The 17,394-nt window shown below is 40.0% G+C and overlaps 4 protein-coding genes across 5 annotated transcripts in view; 2 read left to right on the top strand and 2 right to left on the bottom strand.

Annotated features, from left to right (window-relative positions):
* Positions 1-2,409, top strand: part of LOC122572090 (extracellular sulfatase SULF-1 homolog) — a 77,905-nt gene extending 75,496 nt beyond the window's left edge. For both annotated transcript variants that reach the window (XM_043736676.1, XM_043736677.1), the window contains exons 14-17: positions 32-442; positions 527-718; positions 795-882; positions 955-2,409. In XM_043736676.1, the coding sequence (XP_043592611.1) occupies positions 32-442; positions 527-718; positions 795-882; positions 955-1,048 (785 nt within the window). In that variant the 3' untranslated portion in view covers positions 1,049-2,409. The remainder of the gene's footprint in view (positions 1-31; positions 443-526; positions 719-794; positions 883-954) is intronic.
* Positions 2,410-2,516: 107 nt separating this feature from the next.
* Positions 2,517-3,791, bottom strand: LOC122572091. Its single transcript, XM_043736678.1, has 3 exons — positions 3,413-3,791; positions 3,267-3,335; positions 2,517-3,158 (listed from the first exon to the last, which is right to left on the bottom strand). The coding sequence occupies exons 1-3, from the start codon at positions 3,461-3,463 to the stop codon at positions 2,613-2,615; spliced, it is 666 nt and encodes a 221-aa protein (XP_043592613.1). The 5' UTR covers positions 3,464-3,791; the 3' UTR covers positions 2,517-2,612.
* Positions 3,792-3,922: 131 nt separating this feature from the next.
* Positions 3,923-5,231, bottom strand: LOC122572092 (ATP synthase subunit s, mitochondrial). The gene is made up of 5 exons (XM_043736679.1): positions 4,865-5,231; positions 4,711-4,796; positions 4,443-4,645; positions 4,204-4,366; positions 3,923-4,130 (listed from the first exon to the last, which is right to left on the bottom strand). Exons 1-5 carry the CDS (start codon positions 4,874-4,876, stop codon positions 4,025-4,027), a joined length of 570 nt encoding a protein of 189 aa, XP_043592614.1. The 5' UTR covers positions 4,877-5,231; the 3' UTR covers positions 3,923-4,024.
* A 124-nt stretch (positions 5,232-5,355) lies between these two features.
* LOC122572094 (lysine-specific histone demethylase 1A) overlaps positions 5,356-17,394 on the top strand; it is a 100,764-nt gene continuing 88,725 nt past the window's right edge. The window contains exons 1-10 of the mRNA XM_043736681.1: positions 5,356-5,539; positions 6,053-6,281; positions 6,354-6,505; positions 6,568-6,729; positions 6,802-6,918; positions 7,001-7,177; positions 7,268-7,528; positions 7,592-7,729; positions 7,808-7,881; positions 7,963-8,111. Coding sequence (XP_043592616.1) covers positions 5,516-5,539; positions 6,053-6,281; positions 6,354-6,505; positions 6,568-6,729; positions 6,802-6,918; positions 7,001-7,177; positions 7,268-7,528; positions 7,592-7,729; positions 7,808-7,881; positions 7,963-8,111 — 1,483 coding nt within the window. The 5' untranslated portion in view covers positions 5,356-5,515. The remainder of the gene's footprint in view (positions 5,540-6,052; positions 6,282-6,353; positions 6,506-6,567; positions 6,730-6,801; positions 6,919-7,000; positions 7,178-7,267; positions 7,529-7,591; positions 7,730-7,807; positions 7,882-7,962; positions 8,112-17,394) is intronic.

Below are 17,394 nucleotides of genomic sequence, written 5' to 3' on the forward strand. Positions count from 1 at the left end.
AGGTTGATTGAACTTATTCTTTTTATACTAGATATAATAGATATAGCAAATAGTAATCGTCGACTACCACCGATGTTGAACAGTCCTCTAGAAGCTCGTCATAAGTGCTACTGCGAGCCTGATTCTTACTCGAAAAAAGATGAGAAAGAAATTGCTCGAGAGGAAAGAAGAAGGTTGAAGGAAGAACGTTTGAAGAAAAAGGAAAGGAAATTGAGGAAGAAGGCCAAACTCGAGAAGGAATGTTTAACGGAGAAGATGAACTGCTTCGAACACGATAACGACCATTGGCGCACAGCTCCGTTATGGAGCGCGGGACCATTCTGTTTTTGTATGAATGCTAATAATAATACGTATTCGTGCATTCGTACCATTAACGCGACACACAACTTCCTTTATTGCGAGTTTACTACTGGCTTGGTCACTTATTACAACCTCAGGATCGGTGAGTACAGCATTTGTACGTGTAAACTCAGTTTTCTAAGGAAAATTGGTTTCAATTATTGGCTCTTGTTTCTTTTTCGTTTAGATCCATTCGAACAGTGGAACAGGCTTTCATCTTTAACATCTTCAGAACGTTCCTATCTTCACGATCAATTGGAACATTTGAAGGGCTGCAAAGGAACAAGGGATTGTACGGTTGGAAGCGCGAGGGAAGCGTTGCCACAACTGCAGCAACATCAGAGATTCATTTCAAAGAGAAAATATGCAAATTCCTTTGGTATGTTTGATTGATAAAATATGAAATAGAAATTTTAGAAATTTATCTATTAATTTGTTGATATTTCTCTTTGTAGAAGATATGTTCATACCATCAACGTTACAAATTATTCGAGAAAGCGAACTCAGTAGCCCGCCGAATAAGAGACGAAAAAAGTTGCAAACGTAAATATTTTTTTAATTGAAAACTTGGCTTTATATTATGTATGATATACTGAATTATTACTTTTTATTAAGGAGCGTTTGGAACAGACGAAGCAGAAGCTGGCAAAGTAGTTGGAGGCATCATCAAGACGCGGTGAATTATCGTCGACACAGACATCAGTACTGATAATCATGGTTCGTTTATTTCTCTTTGGACAAGTCGTCGAAGGATGCGTGACAGCATTGCCTTAGATGTATATTAATTTCGCGATGCATTTAATAACGTAATTTATTTAGTGATATTTAATTGAGAAAGGATACGTGATATTTAATTGAGAATGTTCGGATTCTATTAATTAGACTCGCGTTGCTCGATACGAGTACACCGTGTATATTTTTAACATTATACTTTTTACGGCAAAATTATTGCGACTGATCGGACGCGTACCGCGTGTACTATAATCACGCGTATTTAACAATCGAAAACGATCTAAACAATCTTTTTTTACTTAATAGCCGATATTTTTTATAATAATTTATTTACTACTACGTCCCTTTAAGTCTCTTTATACAAGAAGCGAATTATCTCGAATAAAACTATATTTGCCTAACGAGATTTAGAGAAATTTAAAAAAATCTTCGATTATCCAGAACTAGCAACACGATACTTCTTTACGAGGTGAATAACCGATATCAGTAGCTTTATAGACAATAGAGTGTCTAAGAGGAGAGAAGGATATGAGAGTTCGTCTATCGCGTTAAAGAGCTATTTCAAACTCGAATTCTACGTGACTACGAACTGAAACGCACAACGAAAGAACAAAACACAATATAAAAATCGTCCTGCCAAAAGCCTTTTACCTTTCCTTACGAAAATTTCTATACACCAATACGTTCATGAAACGTTTATTCTATCAAAACTGCCATTCGTTTAATTCTTTCGTATTGCCTTCAAGCAATCATGTTGCAGAATAAATTGTCACTTTTGTATCTAACAATCGTTCTGGCCAATCGTTACTAGGATGTTTGAGTAGAGACAGGAAAAAGAAAGGTAATTTAAGCCACAATGCTAAGACTGTACGAGTTTCAATGAGAACAATTAAAAAAGCAACTTTTAACATCATTTATTCTGCGTAATTTCCTGTCTTTCTAGAAACAGTATGAAAACTTTTGTGATTGCTACATCTAACAATCTCTGTTATAAAAAAAAAAAAAAAATTGAATGCTAATGGATGCATATGCTGCTATAGGTATACAAGCAAAAAGTAAACTTTGCTTACTTAAAACGTTTGCTTGAACAATTATAAAAGAGTCTTAGACAATATTTGTCCTTTTACAATTTCTATTGTTGTAGTTGAAATATTACATATCTATGCGTCACTATACAATAGCTAGATGCTTGTTTCCATTAGCATTTTATTTTTTTACAAGTATATGTCTGTGTTATGTACTAGATTCTCAGTTAGTGCCCTGAGAATATCTTCAAGATTTTGAAGTTAAAGCAATGTATTTAAATCATGTGAAATAAATAAATAAATACTGTCCAAATTGCGACTGATACTCCATTCACTTAAGTAAAAAAATGAACAAATTTTTCGAAAGAAAGAAAAAAAGATAAAAAGAAATTGAAAAAATATAAACATATTTCTTTGTATCTTTTAATGTCTTTTACATAAATTAACAGGAACTTTAATAGAAAAATAATATGCATGAAGAAAACATTTCTGACTTCAAACATAGATATGCAGAACTTAAAAATCAATAGTAAGATCTAAATCTTCATTGTCATCAAAAATGTTTTTTGCACTTTTAATTTCAGTGGCATTTTTGCTACACAAATTAGTACTTTCGCTATTATCATTGCTACATGGTGCATTATCTATTTCTTCTGGTATAAAATTATCATATTCTTCCTCATTATCATAGATAAGGTCTTGTTTAGAATCATTTTCATAAGAAAGATCGCTATCTATATCTGTGTGTTCACTTTGTGAACACTCGTACATCATATTATTATCAAGATGTTCTATATCATCAGATTTCTTATAATTACTGTTCTGACTACCTGCAGCTTCAAAAGTATTAGATCTAATCTCTTCTGGTGTATCTAAATATTTTTCCCACTTGCTTTCAACTTTTATATTTGGCTTTGGTTTCTCAGGATAATTATTCATATAGTTATCATTAGTACTGTTACATCCACTAAAGGATATATTCTCCTGAATCTCATGTTCTTTCATAAAATTTAATTTTTGAACCATAAAACGACAATCTCTACCTGAGCCTTTAAAATAAGCCTAAAAATTGCAATTATCTGCTACCTTGCACGTATGACATTTATTTTGTGATATATTATGATGAACATTGAAATTAAAATTTTTCTGTTATAAATGAAATTAACTAACCTGTTTGAATGTCTGTTTAAAATTACATATTTTGCATTGCCATTTCTTTGCTTTCTTGACTATGTGAACCTATAATTCATAAATTATTAGAAATCGAACGTTATAATACCAATTGACAATAAATCACTGCGCATTTGGACGATTACTTGATATGTTTTACACGAATAACAGCGTAAAATGTTCATTTCCTGTGACATGATGCTAATTTATAGAAATATGATTGCAAAGAACGCTTTCTAAGGTTAAATCTATTATGTTTCAAAGAATAACACTTTTCAAATTATTTCAAACTTCGAATGTGTTTGATGCTTGAAAATGCAGTATGATCATTATGGCGGCATCACATTTTGGCGGGAAACTAAGCCGTGCCTGTAAGTTGTTTAATTTTCGGTACTTCCGATAGATTGAATGCTTCCGGTAGATTTAATTCGATTTATGCGTTCTAAATTTTACAATTTTACACAAAAAAGAAATGAAAAGCAGCAATACCACTTCAATTACATCTTAAGGTAATAATTTTCTTAAAATATTTCTTGTTATTCAAAGCATAGCAAATTAAAGTTACTTCTTATAAAGGTAGTTACTCCTAATAGCAAATTCTTATGATAAATTGCAATAGATTATGTTTCATCTCTGTTTAAAGGAACCAGTATGCATTCATATTTATATTTCATTTATTATGTTATATTATTATATTTACACACAATTCTTAACACATTTATCAAAAATAATTTAACTAATAATCAAACATAAGTCATTCATTCAAAGTCTATTTTGCAATTGGGCAAAGCTTTCGTAAGTTCTTTCTGAACAGTATTATCCGTGATACTTGATAATCCTTTAATTTTTAATTGTTTTAGATTTCTGAAATACCAAAATATAAGCAATATTACATTTTGTTAGATATATTTTATTCATTTTTATGTATATTACATACTTCAATACTTTTAATTCACGTAGTCCACCTTCATCAATGCTTTTACATTTTATAATTTCTAAATTAGTTAGAGAATCTTGAATAAGTGATAGATAGGGTATAGCTCTATTATCAACATATCTGCAGCTTTCCAATTTTATATTTTTTATGTGTTTGCATCCTTCTAATGTGGTAACCCAATAAATAATTGTGATCATATACAAGCTATTTCATGTCATTAAATTAACTACAATACTAACCAAGATATGGAAATCCTACATCACATATTCCAGCATCATTTGCTTCAATAGATTCAATGTAATAGTTTCCACTAGATGGTAATGCGTTATAATCAGTTAATGGTTCAGAAAAATCTTTCCATCTGACAGATGCTCCATTTTTTAAAAGCCATTCTGCACAAGCACGATCCGGACCAATTTCCTTTATACGATCAGCATCAACTCTTTAAAAAAATGTTTCTTATGTATTTTGTTCAATGAATCAAACAATAATGCTTTATTGTAATACCTATTAAATACAACAGTAAGCCAGTAAAAGAAAGGCCTACTTTGATTTCTTGTATTTTGAATTAAAGATGTTAATTTGCTTAATGTCTGAAATAAAAAGTATATGACAATAATCCTATTAATGGCAAAATGAAGTAAATTTTTTATAGTCTTACATAGACTGTCATTATTCTTCTATTGTTTTAACAGTAATATCATTAAATAATTATAATATTACTCAAATCTTAAGGTTCCAAAAGCACAAGTTATTTAATCACAATGTAAGAATCAAATTGCGCATAGAAGATCGTGTATATACTCATAATCCTATAATAGACCAAAGAACTATGGCATCTAATTAGATATTTTGAAAGTTAGACAGTGCGCATTATTATTTACAATACAAGTTAAGAATTTATGTAAGGTGCACACATTTAAGTAATAAAATCAGGATATTCCGATAGAGGGCGAAAACAAATTTCCCGGTGGGTAATACAAAATTTTATTCGAAATACCACAGTAGTTTCTCGAGCACAAAGAAACAGTATCGCTGTGGGGAATATTGAATCATAAACAGATGAAAAGAATTCCAAATCATATGATTCCCAGCTATTAAAAGAATTTGTATCAATCACTATACAGTATACATTGTTTAATACAGATGTCAGCGACAAACTGCATTTCAGTGGGTTATACTATTCTACATTGCTCGTAGTCTCTGGATCTTATAATTGTATGTGCCGCCGGTTTGAAGAGTCAAAACAAACCTGTGTGATTACGTACGGCAGTGATTACGTTTGGCAGAAAAGCTACTAAATAGCAACGATATGAGTCGAAGGAAAAGAGCGAAGGTTTGTTTTGTTAGTCTTCTACCCACATTTAATATTATCCATTACTAAATATATTCTTATAAGGGTTATTATATGATGTGTTATTTAGTGATTGTTATAAAGTTTTACTATAATATGAATCAAGTGTTGGTTTTCCCATATTCTTTCATGAAATAGTACCAGACGATAGAAATTCTTGTGTGGAAGATAATTCGCACGCGTGTACCTTGAATAATACTGTGCTGTAAATAACCAGACTAGGTTATGTTTTGGTTAGACTCATTATTTGTTACTTATCTTACTTTGTCAATAATCGTAAATTTATCTTTCTCTAATTAAAAGCGAGTATATGGTATGTAAATTAAAATAAATGCTTTTTATGCAACTTTTAATTCATCAACGTCTGTAGAAACTTTTAACCTATATGTTAAAGTAGATCTCTGTATGCTTAATAAAGTTTTGGTTACGAATTGATTTACCATTGAATATTGCTTCTTTTATTTGTGATTTTATCATATTCATATCTATATGTAGGTAGAGTACAGAGAAATGGAAGAGAAGTATAATCAAATGGAAGATGAAAATACTTCAGATACATCGGAAAAATCTAAACCTGGTCTTGTTACTCCAGAAAAAAAAGCTGTGCCTGAAGTAAAAAAAGATACTGATACAAATATATCACAATCTGTATCTACCTCTTCTGCTCCAAAAATTGAAGTGAAAGATGAAGATGATCAAGATAGCGATCATGAAGATCCTCATGGTAAATCTATCTGTTAATAAAATATATTTTTTCTGTAATTGATTAAATTTTAATTTCTATGTCTAATTGTAGTAAAGGAATTACTTAATGGTTTGGAGGGGGCAGCATTTCAAAGTCGTCTTCCGTTTGATAAGCTAACTTCCACAGAAGCCGCTTGTTTCCCAGATGTTTCTGGTGGACCACCGCAGACTCAAAAAGTTTTCCTTCATATTAGAAATAGACTCGTAAGAAACTTAAGTTAAAAAGAAAATTGCAGAATTTTTTTGTATAAATGTTTTTATTTCAGTTGCAACTATGGCTTGAGAATCCAAAGCAACAATTGATAGTTGAAAATGCTCTGCCAGCGATAGAACCACCTTATAATAGCGACACTGTATTGGCGCGTCGAATTCACGCATTTTTAGAAAGACATGGTTTCATTAATTTTGGAGTATTTAAACGGCTTAAGGTGATATATGTTTTTATAATACATTTTCTACATAAATACTATTTATAACAAATTATTGTCTTTTTATTTTAGCCATTACCTACGAAGAAATTAGGTAAAGTAATTGTAATTGGAGCAGGTATTGCTGGTTTAGCTGCTGCTCAACAAATGCAACAATTTGGCTTGGAAGTAATCGTACTCGAAGCACGGGTAATTGTTATTTAAAATTTTATTTTGCACTTAAAAAAATGTGTAAGACATGTATTTTTCACATAAGTTTTTGATTTTATAGGATCGTGTTGGTGGTCGAATTGCAACATTTCGTAAATCTTCATACATCGCCGATCTCGGTGCTATGGTAGTTACAGGGCTAGGTGGAAATCCAGTGACAACACTTAGTAAACAAATCAATATGGAACTTCACAAAATACGACAAAAGTGTCCTTTGTACGAAAGTGATGGTCAAACGGTTAATATTAATATAGTACATTTACAACATGTAATAATTAAATGTTTAAAACAATCATTTATGAAGTTTTAATATTTTTTCCGCGGATAGGTCCCGAAAGATAAAGACGAAATGGTAGAGAGAGAGTTTAACCGGTTACTGGAAGCTACGTCGTATCTTTCACATCAATTAGATTTTAATTACGTGGGTAGTGCTGGATCAGGACAAAGTGGTAATACACGACCAGTTTCCTTGGGTCAGGCATTGGAATGGGTGATACGTCTGCAAGAGCAAGGTGTCAAACAGCGTCAAGTTGCTCATTTGCGTTCCGTACTATCGCTTCAAGGTCGGCTTATCACCAATCAACATAGGGTAAGTATTCGAATTATTTATGCTTTGAATTTTTAGAAAATACTAATGGTTCTTGTATTATAGATGATAGCGATCATGGATCGTTTGGTCGAATTAAATAAACAGTATAAAGAAATGACTGAGAGTAAATTACAAACACGTGATATAACACAAGAATTTGTACTACGTTCTAAGTTGCGTGATCTTCATAACGCATGCAAGGTATGGTCTTTTTTGTTTGATAATATCTTTATTTATACAGGCTTGCACAGGCATTATATACTTTATTTGCTATATTAGGAGTGGGATCAACTTTCTGAACAACAGAAAGAAATCGAAGCGAAGTTACAAGAATTAGAAGCCTCTCCCCCTAGGTAAGTTTCTTTTGATATTTGTTACACAATATCTTGCAAATTAAATTCTTAGTATGCGAAATTTTTATTTCCTGTTCACAGTGACGTATACCTTTCTTCGAAGGACCGTCAGATATTGGATTGGCACTTTGCGAATTTGGAGTTCGCCAACGCAACGTCGCTATCGAATCTGAGCCTGAAACACTGGGACCAAGACGACGATTTCGAATTCACCGGCAGTCATCTAACAGGTAAGTCTTTTTAACAATGTTACGTAAACTAGCGTTTTGCTTTATTAAATTATCTGTTGCTGACTTTCACTGGGCGAGCGATTAGAGTTTATTTAAATCGCCAGCTAAATTGAGCGTAATTATTATAGTTGTACATTGCGATACGTTAAACACGCGAAAACATTCTAATTTCATGGAGCGTGCGTGATTCGTCGGGTATCCCCGCACGACGTAACGCGTATACGGCATTATATCGACGTTCTCGAGAAATTGCTTAACCAGCCAGTAGATGGTATAGATAACGGGTGAATTATTCGCGGGCTGCATCTCCTTTACAGGCATCGGATAGTCTCTCGTACTCGGTGTCCGTACAGTTGACTTTATCAACCTTATTGAAAGTCGATAGCATGAGATTCCGTGTAGATAGTACGCTATATCCCTTAACCGATCGGTTACCAGAGTTCTCATTATGTGAAATTATACTATGATCATAGCGTGTTCGCTGTGCTAGAGCCTACTAATGCGTTAACAAAAACGAAAACAGCGAGAAATATGACTATAGATAATCAAGCGGTTTCGTATTTTACACTGTTCGAGTGTTCTTTCTGTTCCTAACTTCGAAGTCTAAGTTAACGGTCTACCTTACTATTTCCTTAATCATTATCTCAAGTATTTACATTAAACAACTGAGTCTCTCAGGGAATAATTGGCATTCCAGTGCGGTTCAAATGATTGTATCGAGGCATTGCAATAAAAACTGTTAAAAGCTTCTGGGCGTAACTTCGTGACGTGTCTTTGCGTTACCATTCTCTGTTGCACTCATATCGCGTATCGGACTCATGACAATCGAAAAGACAGCCTCGACGCGAACGTGATCTCAGAGCCTTTCGAGAACCTTAATGACGTTACTTGTAATTCCTACTACACGATTCACACCCGGAAGCTTCTATCGTTTCAACTGGGAGAATCAGCAGCGTGAATGGTCAGTCGTGGATCTCGCACGAAATATCGTCCCTAGTAAACGAACGGTAAACGCAGCTTTAATAGATACCCGAGGTGGACGTTGGTGGATGTTGCGTATCAGTGGACCGTAACCCAGCGGAGTAACGTGGTCGCGCGTGTCGCTACCGCGAAGCACACTCGACTGACAGTGAGCGAACGAACCGGTCGAGTCAGGCTCGAATTCCAATATTGCTCCGCTGTCGTTCGAGCGACCACGCAGTCGAGTGCATCGTGCGAGAGAGCGAACTCGAGCGAGCGAAGTGAATGCGCTCCTTGAACACAGGCTGAAACAAGAGACGCGCGAGGAGGATGCTGCGCGCCCCCGTTCTTACGGGGCCACGGTACGCGGCCATGGTGGTCAATTCGAAATTAAAGCGATGCCCACAGTCCATGACTGACGTGCATCGGTTATCATGACGGCCCCTCAGGTTCTTCCCGGCGATTAATGAGATGTAAACAATTTAACGCTAAATTAAGCACCACAATAGGTTCTCTGGTGAATCCTTGGTCGAAAGTTGGGGCCGAACGGCGGATCCTCGATGTAATCGGTTCTCCACCGAGCCTCGAACTCTTCGCGGTCCTCCAACTTCGGTTTACGCACCATCGGTTCCTTCTTGGTTTCTTTCCAAACGAATCCCGGCTGTAGGGTTAATAGCCACTGACCGCGAAAAGCGTTTAGGCCGAAATATTCTTTGAGATACTTTTTTCGCTTTGAATATCGCCGACCATAGTTCCTATTCCTCCGTTAACTTTTAGATCGATGTCACGTCTCATTAAACTCGCCGAATTATGCAAATCTATTATTACACAAATCTAATGCTGTGCTTTGCTAGCGAGAAATACCAAGGTATCACTGATTCATGATGATGCGCGGAGATTCTGTGTCTTTTTTATGAGAACACAACCAAAATGCATTCTACCCGGTACAACATTTTCGTGTGGATGCGATTTTGTCGGGGAAACGATTTGGTAGTAAAATTCAGGAATGTACAGTGTACAGTCGTCACGGTGGTCATCAGTATCGCGACGATTCTCTGTTCCCCTGCGATCGGTCGTATAATAAAGAGTTATCGAGCTTTGTTTGCGAACGTGGTCTGGTCTTCTCGTTGGTATTTTCGATCGTTCGTTGTCAGTCTTTCGATTGGTAGGATGAAAACGTAGGCAGCTCGATATTATGCGTGTATATAGGTACATGTAGCGTGTACGAGATGGAAAGGTGGATACGGGCTCGTGAAGGGGCCAGGGATGGGCCATTTACGACGTATCGAAGTCTTCTATACCGTTCGTTGACTCCGACCGTCGCATTCCATGCCATCCGCGTGTCGCTACCAAAATTATATTGTCGTAAAGTCGACTTCACGCGCACCTCGCCGATCTTTCGCTTCTCGTAACGTTTGACAGTCTTATGGGAGAGTTACAGGAACACGGTTCCATTCGTTCATTCATGAAACGCCTCCATCGGTATTCATCGTTGCTTTTGTGAAGGAACTTTCTCCTTCTTCGCGTCCCTTTTTCACTTTTCTCCGGATGCGTTTGCCAGACTCAGACGCGGCTACGTCAGCACGAAAATGCACGCCTCTGCGGTATTAATTGAGAAAGTTTAACAAGTTTTCATCGGTTGACTTTTAAAGCGCATTGACCGATCAAAGCCTTCTGTCGGAAGATAAATCGTCGATCGATAAATACCGAAGTGGAATACGTAGCGATTCCGCGAGCAAAAGTTCCGAACACGTTTCTGCAGCTCGTCGTTTTAACGTCAACTTACCTAGGATATTTACGGGCGGGGGAAGAATCCGGAGTATCTAGGCTGGAGTTATTCCCTCGGTCTCAGAGATCGAAATCAGAGAGATGGAGTTAAGGATCGGCGTTCGTTACGACGACCTGCGACCAGGTCTTCGAGCGCGTTTCGTATTTCCCATAATAATGTTCCGGTCGGTTCTTTGGAGAAATTTACGAACCAAGGGAATACCAAGGGAATATAGGGGAGAATCGGAATGGCGCGCGGCTTAATGAGCTTTCGCTTTCGATCTCCGATTGATTTCGAAGTCGAAGATGTTACCGAGACCGTTGGAAATAAACGGGACGGGAACCGTGGCGACCCCGGGCTCATTTGCCGAAACAAGCTCCGTCGAAAAAAGTGTAAAATAGAATGGGTGTTGAAATGCGTCGCCCAGTGTTTTCGGTTAAGATTTGGACCCAGAAGAGGGACCAGCCGACCAGCAGAGGAGAGACGTGCCGTGGTGTTTCCCCGACAGGACGAAAACGTAGGCAGCTTAACATTAGTTGAGCCGAGAGCTGGATAGCAGAGGGGGCCTCGAGTGGTAATTTACGAGGTATCGAAGACCTTGTACACTCCTACCCGCCAACGAGTCGGCCTCGCCCCGCGGAATCCAGTCTTGGCCTTAACGCACCGATACCTTTCCCATGACCACTTTCGGCCTATCTGTGCACACCCGGTCTGTACACACGTACGTCAGGTACGGCTGCCTCTCCAGGCTCTTGATGTTTGTGCCTTTACCATTTACAGTGCTCCTCGTGTCGACGACGCGGTAGGGTACCTTGTCGATATAGTCTATCTGGGTCTGTGCTCCGCTGGCTCTGCTCCGTGATCCGCGTGATTTCTCTTCTTAACGTCACCTATCGCCCGTGAAGTGTCAACGAGGCGATTTCTTAGCGCCGGCTTGTTCCTTTGCCCCCATGAACAAATGGTTGGCCGACACGCGTCCTGGATTAAGTCCTTCTATCCCGGCAACGTCGATACCTTTCCACGCTTTCTGTCTCTGCGTCTTTTTTATCCGCTGCTATGCTCTTCTTTCGAAACTTACTTTTTATTTTATCATTGGAATAGATCCTTTCCTCGAGCCTGCTGCTCGTTTTTTTGGTTTCTTTTTTATCCCTCGTATCCTGCTGGCTGATTACCATATTCGAAGATCGATTCGATAGAACTAATCCCCGCGATTAGAGATCGTACGGTAGCCTCGTAGAATAATAACTCGACTCAACCGGAGCATTCCGTGTCAACATGAAATGTGTCGGCTTGCGGTCGAAGCGTAATTAGGTCGCCTGTAGGGTATGATATACCCGAACAAGAGATAGACCCTGGTCCCCAGAGGTTCCGAAGATTGACCGATATCGACTAGCGCGTCCAAGCTCCCCGAAATCGTTGATTAATAACGTCGCAGTGGAAAATGGCTCGACCTGTAATTGAATCGTTCCACGGACGCTTTGGTAACGAGAAAGTCGTGTACCCTCGACCTCGATGCCGCTACAATTACCTCTGATCCGCTTTATTTATCGGCGCGACTTTATTCATCTCGAAAACGCCTGGCTCGAACGATCCACCTTCGAAGTTGGAAGGTGTTAAGTGACGTGCTGCGATTAAGTATCTTGGTTTTCGCGGCGCGTGTGTTAATCGACTTCCGAGTCGTGTCAACGGGACTGATTTACGCGTGGAAGCCGAGGAGGATTCATTCGCGGCGATAACAAAACTATGCGCGAGTACGCGCGCGCGAAATGACGCGTTTAAATTTTCTACACGCGCGGTCGAGAGTGGATTTCCTTGACGCGAGGCGTTAAGTCACCGATAGATGTACTGGCAACGCACTCCGCGAGTAGCTTAGAGGTCATGAAGTTGTCGAGCCGACGAATTATTTCTCCGTGCACTTTGTGTAACCTGTACGTTGCCGATCTGTCGTCGGTTATGCTCGCTGGTACACGCTCGTAACTACGACTGTCCCGTGGATTTAATGGAATCTCACATACGACAAACGTGTACCAGATACTACGGTATCGCAGTTCGTCGGTTGTTTCGTGCCAAATTTCGTTCTCAATTAGCCGAGGGCCGGCTCATCGATCATCCATCGCGCCTGATCACCGTGTAGGCGAGATTATCGCTGGCAGCTGTGGACGCGAACCCTTTCGTAAGACCTTGTTTCTTCGGGAATGTTGATGAATGCAACAACCAACTACAGGAAATCTTGTTACGTTCACCTAAAGAACCGAAAGGGTGTCAGCTGATCTTGAAAGGCTGTCAGTTAGAACACGTTCCGTTGCACTGAACAATTTCCGATGGAATGTGTTCCGTGTACTGTCGCGCGTTTCACGGACCGACCTACCGCTTCGACGAATCCAGCAGTCCCAATTTGGAGATACAGGGTGGTACCACAGAGTGAGAAACGAGACGTGTTTTCGTTTTAACCCTACGGGGTGGATGTAGAATATTCTTTCCTCGTAAACGAACGACAGATACTCTTCGAAGCGGCCTTTCCGGATCCTTTCATCCGTTTCCCCCGCTTTAATTAGACTCGTTTCGACGATCTTAATTAGAAGGCTGGGACAAAGAGACGGTGGCTGCCTTACTTACGCTTATTGACCAGCGAAACTCGCGTCTCGATGAGGGGCGTAACGGCGGGCTTAAGTTATTCGAATAATTTGAACGTCAGGGATGAGGCTTCCGTGGGAGGCGGTGCTCGCGACCGAAATTGGGAAGCGGGCAAGTCGAATTGGCAGTTGTACGATATCGTATACCCTCCGAGTCGGCTTCCAGGTTTCGTAGCCGCGCTACGTAACTAGCTGGTGTAAATTTCGTGCACAAAGTTCGCCTTAACCGCCAACGTAATCGGCGAACGATGAGCATACTCGACGTCTCTGGTTAACGCGTTCTGCTTGGCGTTATCTTTATGCGACTTTCGAAATGGCAATTCTTGTGATACTAACGTACGAAGAACTAATTGTAAGATATTAACAATTTGTTCCTCAGTTTCTCTACCATATTTTACTGCAAGAACTTTGCACTTATCTGTGTGCTTATTATATACTGTTATATTACAAATGTCACATTTCGAAGAAAACGCGAAAAATATAAAATTTTCATTTCCGAAGAATCTAAAGGGACTTCTTAGTGAAAGGTTTTGGCATGTATCACCGGTGGTACACGCGGCATGGAACATGTTAATAAGCTTACGCCTCACTCTTCACTACCGCGACGACGAGGACCATGACAACGACGTCGCTACATTTTTCAAATTAATGCCTGGTAATCTTGGCTGACAATCGTTTCAAAAGGGGATTATGTGACGGGGTGACCGAGAATGATTAAACGGGGCCTGGCTACGTGACGGAGAGAAGAATGACGGTGACCATGTTAATGTCTGGCCACACGCCATACAACGATTACGCGGCCTTTCAGCATCCTTCGCGGTGCATTTGCGCCGGCTAAAAACTAGTATCTGCTCGGCCGCGGAGAGTTTTCGCGGGGTATTTATCTTTTCACTTAACGGCCGCGATGATGTCTGTTTTCGCGCACGCCTTCCACTCAGTGCCTCGGTGTACCATTGATGGTACTTTCTATCTGTTTAAATACGTCTTCTTAAAAGTACGTATTTATCAATATTTTTTCCGTCGTCTACGATGATGTCGTTGGCGTCGAAATCGTATAGGGTACTCGATCATCTCACATGGATACACGTAGCTGTAATTTCGAAGGCAGCCTCCGCCTCTTTTTCTGAACGTATAATTATAGCAAAGGGTTTTCACAGAGTCGTTAAAAGCCAACGGAGAGCGTACGCGAAGGTCAAAGGAAATAATTTTCAGTTAAAATTTAGAGCAACCACGAGGAAAAGAGAGACTGATTTAGCAGATGGCACGGATTGCTGTCGTCTCGGAGGTAGCACCTGGTGACCAGCCGCTTTCAATCTGCCACCCTATGCTGCTCGTAAAACTTAGCTGGCCGCTCTAACGACGGTCATTAAAGCGGCGATAGAAAAGTTTGGGACGTGCATCGTTGGCGATAATTAACGATCGACCGAGTGTATCCTCGTGAACGTGAAACATTATCCGCTGAAAAACCGATGTTTATCTCGATGATGAATTCGAAGTACCAAAGGCCTTGAAAGGGCTATTAAACCGGAAGCCAACGGCAGAGGGCGCACTCTTAATATCGTTAATGGCGTCCAAATTTGCCGGGGGAATTGCTTTCTTAAACGATAAATTCGCTGGGAACAACATCGAAATTTATTACGAGGAAATTGCAACGTTCATTAATCTTTTCCTCCGGTGTATCCTTTCGGTAGTGGATTCGAGCGAGGAGAACGCAACAGTTTTCACCGTCTATCGGCACGCTGCTGCTCCGCGGGCTATTTGTATTTACTTGGAAATGCTAAGCAGAGAGAATTCGATCCACCTTGTGCGTTCATGTTTTATTTAACAGTTTCTCGAAAACAACCGCGAAACCTGGAAACATCTCTTCCACGTAGATTCCACGCACGTTGGGTTCTCTTTCGACGTCTCGTTCGCGGAGTACCGTTCGACGTATACCGATAAATATCCATGGTTAATGTCAACCGAGTTCCACGAGGCAGCTTGTTCCAAGTGAAACTCTATCTGTTGATAGGTTAACCGGCGATCGTACGATACCCAACAAAACGTTTTCGCGCGGTCGAAGCGCACCTATCGCGTTGTTTCCGGTCTCGTACGATGCCATTCTTATTAGGTGCGATCCTCGCGGATTCGCTCTCACGATCAAACACGCAAGCAACCATGCAACAATACTGCGAATTGTCTCCAGTTAAATAGACCAGGTTAAATAGAACGTACTCTAGCGCTTCACGTTCTGCTCGTCTAGACTTTCGTCGAGATAAGCAATCTCTAATGTCACTTATGTTTCTCCCAACGTTTCTACTTCCGAGCTTCCGATAATCACGTCGATGATTAAGGACAAGATTAAACAAAAGTTAGGGAAATGCTTGGAGAAACGAGAGACCTTCTCCGAGAGACGTAAAGTTTCGTAACTTCCTGTCAGGTTCAGCTACGAAATTCTCTTCCGAGAAAGAGAGACTGGTTGTAACTGACGAATAAAAAAGAAAATGAGGCATTTGACGCTTTTGTAAACGCGTACTTGTTACCCGCGTGGCATATACGATCTGCTCAGGTTCTTTTATTTTCGTTTTGATGGCACAATTTACAGGTAGAAAATCGTGCGATTAATTGCGCCGTTAGTCGAGATTACGTTCACGATGCAGGTATCGTTTATTCGCTCGCACGACTCGTTTCTTACGAGCTGGAAACGACCTCCGGCTAGCAGTCTCTCTTGCGAAGGCGAAATCGCGAACCAGCCGAGCAGTTTTAGACCGTCGCGTCGTTGATAAACTGTCCTTGGGGAACGAGTCCCGATCGCTTTGTCACGTCGTCTAGGTTTACGGGAATGGAGATCGAGTAACTTCAACGCCTCCTTCTGCTGCTGTAGGCATCCTTTCTTTTTTCCTTCTTCTTCAATTTTCTTCCATTCTCAGCCACCTTCTCCCGAAAGACTCTCGTCTAAAATTGTGTTCGGCGATCCTCTGAGAGATCGATTCTCGAAAGGTTTCTGAAAAGGACCAAACAACGGTTCGCGCATAGTCAGGAATATCGAAACATCTTCGAGAAAAATAATCCTGGAAAGTGCATCTGCAGTTTGCAATACAATTTTCCAAGGATTTTTGTCTGATTTCAAAGATCACCCTCTCAGAATTTTTAAAAGTGAAATTTGCATATCCGGTCTAACCATTCTAGGGACAAGTTTCTTTTAAACTACTCCATAAACACGCCACCACTGTTTCTCTGCCGCTCTTAATCTGCGCAAGATAGACAAACGAGACTTTAACGAGTGCCTCGTGGAAGCTATCCAACGAGTTTTCTCGTATAGCATTAGCGCGTTAAATCGTTTAAAACAGTTTAAATCATCGTGATTCCTTTGTTACACGGGCGAAGTGTTTTATCCACGAAGCATCAAAGCGAAAGGGAAATTCTTGGTCCTTCCCGAGATCGTTCTTACGACGTCGTTCTACGATTCCGCGTGTCGTGCCCGTTTAACACGGAGTCACGTCGACGTCCGGCTCGTACGATCGGATTCTTATTACCTACGATCCCGTCGCGTCGTTCTCACGATGAAAATGTGTGCGCACAGCAAATAGTCTGGCCAGTCTGTCGATAATAAACTATCGTAGGGGCGGCACGAGGAGTACCGTGCTCGCTTTGTCGCGTCGCGTAGGTTTACGGGAACGGGGATCGAGTAACTTCAACACCTCACCATCTTTTTTTTGCCCCTTCTTGCTCTTCAATTTTCTTCCCTTGTTCTTTCACGAGCGTATTCACCCTGCGTCTTTCTCTGACTGCTTCTTGCGGTACGGACCACCGATCCGTTCGGTCCAGGTCTCAGCGAAGAGGACACACGACGATGATGATGACGTTGAACAGAGAAGAAAGCAGGGATAGGGGAGAGTGAAAGGGTAAGAGAAAGAAGGAGAGACGAGCCAGGCCAGATCGG

Source organism: Bombus pyrosoma, linkage group LG10 (assembly GCF_014825855.1).
Source record: "Bombus pyrosoma isolate SC7728 linkage group LG10, ASM1482585v1, whole genome shotgun sequence".
Lineage (NCBI taxonomy): Eukaryota > Metazoa > Arthropoda > Insecta > Hymenoptera > Apidae > Bombus > Bombus pyrosoma.